This window comes from Orycteropus afer, unplaced genomic scaffold (assembly GCF_000298275.1).
Source record: "Orycteropus afer afer isolate SDZICR_OR568_19922 unplaced genomic scaffold, OryAfe1.0 scaffold00405, whole genome shotgun sequence".
NCBI classification, from domain to species: domain Eukaryota; kingdom Metazoa; phylum Chordata; class Mammalia; order Tubulidentata; family Orycteropodidae; genus Orycteropus; species Orycteropus afer.
Window position 1 is genome coordinate 2,310,887 of NW_006921992.1, and position 2,988 is coordinate 2,313,874.

Below are 2,988 nucleotides of genomic sequence, written 5' to 3' on the forward strand. Positions count from 1 at the left end.
TCCGTTCTGCAGTTGTCTGTTGGCTGTGTTCTGACATGATATTGAGCTTCTACATTGTCTTCTTCCTGAGATGTTGTAAATTTCAGTCTTTTTTATTACATCAGTGAGGTCTACATGTATAATTGCATTTTATGTTGCTGAAAAAGTATTTGCAATGATTATATCTTTGGCCTTACAAAATTTTTATCATGTGATCTCTGCTTCAGTTTCTGTCACCAAGGCCACATTTTCCAACCACTGATTCTTCTTTTTTGTTTCCAACTTCAGCATTCCAATCACCACTAATCATCAATGCATACAATGATGTATGTTTGATTAATTTCAGACTGCAGAAACTTGGAAAAATCTTCAGTTTCTTCATCTTGGGCATTAGTGGTTGGTACATAAATTTGAATAATATTCTTATTAACTGTTCTTCCTTGTAGGCAGATGGATATTATCCTATCACTGACAATGTTATTTTCCTGGATAGATTTTGAAATGTTATTTTTGAAAATGAATGCAACACTGTTCCTCTTCAATTTGTCATTACTGACATAATAGACTATATGATTATCCAATTCAAATGGCCAATACTAGTCCATTTCCGCTCACTAAAGCCTAGGATATAGATCTCTAAGTGTTCCATTTCATTTTTGACAACTTCCAATTTTCCTTGATTCATAGTTTGTACATTCCTTATTCCAATCACTAATGGATGTTTGCAGCTGTTTGTTCTCATTTTGAGTCATGCCACAACAGCAAGTAAAGATCCTGAAAGCTTTCCTCCATCTATGTTATTAAGATCAACTCTACTTTGAGGAAGGGAGCTCTGGTGGCACTGTGGTTAAAGCATTGGGCTGCTAACTGAAAGGTCAGTGTTTTGAACCCAACAGCCACTATCCCTGGATGAAAGATGAGGCAGTCTGTTTCCATAAAGATTTTCGATCTTGGAAATCATCTGTAGTAGTTCTACTCTGTCCTATAGGGTCACTGTGAGTTGGAATCAACTCGATGGCAGTGGGTTGAGTTTGGTTCTCCTTTCAGGAGGTGGTTCTTCCCCAGTCATATTTTGAGTACCTTACAACCTAAGAAGCTCATTTTCCATCACTATACCATGCTATTCATAGGATTTTCACTGGCCAGTTTTTTCAGCAACTGATCACCAGGTCCTTCTTCCAAGTCTCTCTCAGTTTGGAAGCTCTGCTGAAATCTGTCCACCATGGGTGACCCTGCTGGTATCAAAATACCAATAGCATAGATTCCAGCATCTCAGTAACATGTAAGCCACCACAGTATGACAAATTGATAGATGAGTGGTGGATGATGGGGTAAGGGGTACTATCATGTGTTGTGTTGCCAGTGACAGGGAAAAGAAGAAGGTAACATCATCCAGGGAGGATGATGGAGGATAAATGGTCTGGAATTGGCTAGGTAATTGGAATTTCTGGGTGGTGCAAATGGTTAATATGCTTGGCTGGTAACTGGAAGGTTAACAGTTTGAATCCACCTAGAGGCTTCTCAGAAGAAAAGTTTGGCAGTCTACTACTGAAAGGTCAGCCACTGAAAACCCTATGAAGCACAGTTCTTCTATGACATACATAGGGTTGCCATGAGTCAGAATCAACTTGATGGCAGCTGATTTGGTTTTTTGGTTTAATGACATTTACTTTTCCATCCTGACTCACACCTGGTTGATGATGTCCCAGGATCCATTCTCAACATGTGGTGCCTGTAATAGCAACATTAGCATCATCCAAACTTCTCATAATTGCATATTCCCAGGCCTCACCTCAGACCTACTGTATGAGAATCTCTGGTGTTGGGTCCAGGAATCTGAGTTTTGACACTCTCCTGATGATTGTGACGCATGGTACAATTTGAGACACATTTCTGCAGGGTTGGAGGAAGGTGGGAGCCTTCATTCCCCATTTTGTTATAATTTCACATTTTATTTTGTTTTTAAAGGGGAAGCTCAGGAGAAATATGATGACTCAGACTTCACACAGGAAACGTGAGCATGAAGCTGAAGTCAAGTGGAAACCCAGTTTAAGTTCTAAAATCCCGCTAAGGTTAACCAGCTGTATATTCCAGAGGCCAGTTAATAGAATCACTTCCCACCCAGGCAATGAGGTCAGGCACAGTCAGTGGGAGGAGAAGTTGGAGGAGCCCCAGCAGGTGTGTGCATATAAGAGACTGCAGGGGCTCCAGGCTTGCAGCAGTACAGGAGAGCTGCTAAATACTCTGGACTTCACAAATGCATTAAAAATAATTGCACCAGGTGGTCCAAGTGAGTCCCTTAGCCATGTTGGTAATGGGGCTCCATGCACTCACTGCAAACCTATTCCTGGCCCATCTTCAAATATGGCAGAGATCATTCCAGGGGTTGGTCTGTGTCTCTCACAGACCCTCAGTGGACAACTGGTAACTTCAGGACATATCAGGACACAGACACGGAAAGTGAAGAAAGCAAGGGAGAGATTAGCAAAGGCCTTGAGGGCAGACAGGCTCGCCAGAGAGGCAGAGAGAGCAAGGGGCCAAGAAAGACGTCCTGAAAACTAGATGGAAAGCAGAAGGGAGCCCTGAAGAAGCCAACAGCTGCGGTCCTCAAGAAATCTTCACTCAGAAACAGCCCTGAGGTTTACTAGCCCCTCTCTTCAATGTCAACTCTGTTTTCTTGTTTAGAAATGTGATACTGTGTTACACCCAAACTGTTCTTTGTTAACCTCCTTTGAAAGACACAAAATATGAAGAGTAGATTGTTTTGCGGATAAGAGATTGGTTTCCATGTGACAAGAAAGGAGATCATTACTTTTCATTATATACTTAAATTTCTATATACCATGATATTAATTCTTTTTTGTTGTTGTTAAAAATCTAAAGGAATAATCTAGGCTGAGTGATTATTTAGTTTTTTGGACTTATGTATTTTTTTTTCTTGTATTTACACTCCAGGAAGAGATGTCACCTACATTAAAGAAATGATTCTTTTGATGTTGTATTCAATTT

The 2,988-nt window shown here is 40.5% G+C and overlaps 1 protein-coding gene across 1 annotated transcript; it reads left to right on the plus strand.

Annotated features, from left to right (window-relative positions):
- The first annotated feature begins 1,965 nt into the window (after window positions 1-1,965).
- LOC122151364 (methyl-CpG-binding domain protein 3-like 1) lies at window positions 1,966-2,541 on the plus strand. Its single transcript, XM_042782679.1, has one exon. It carries the CDS (start codon window positions 1,966-1,968, stop codon window positions 2,539-2,541), a length of 576 nt encoding a protein of 191 aa, XP_042638613.1.
- Window positions 2,542-2,988: the final 447 nt, after the last annotated feature.

Bases quoted from the DNA above. Each gene is read 5' to 3' on its own strand.
- LOC122151364 (XM_042782679.1), top strand. From the start codon at position 1,966: ATGATGACTCAGACTTCACACAGGAAACGTGAGCATGAAGCTGAAGTC.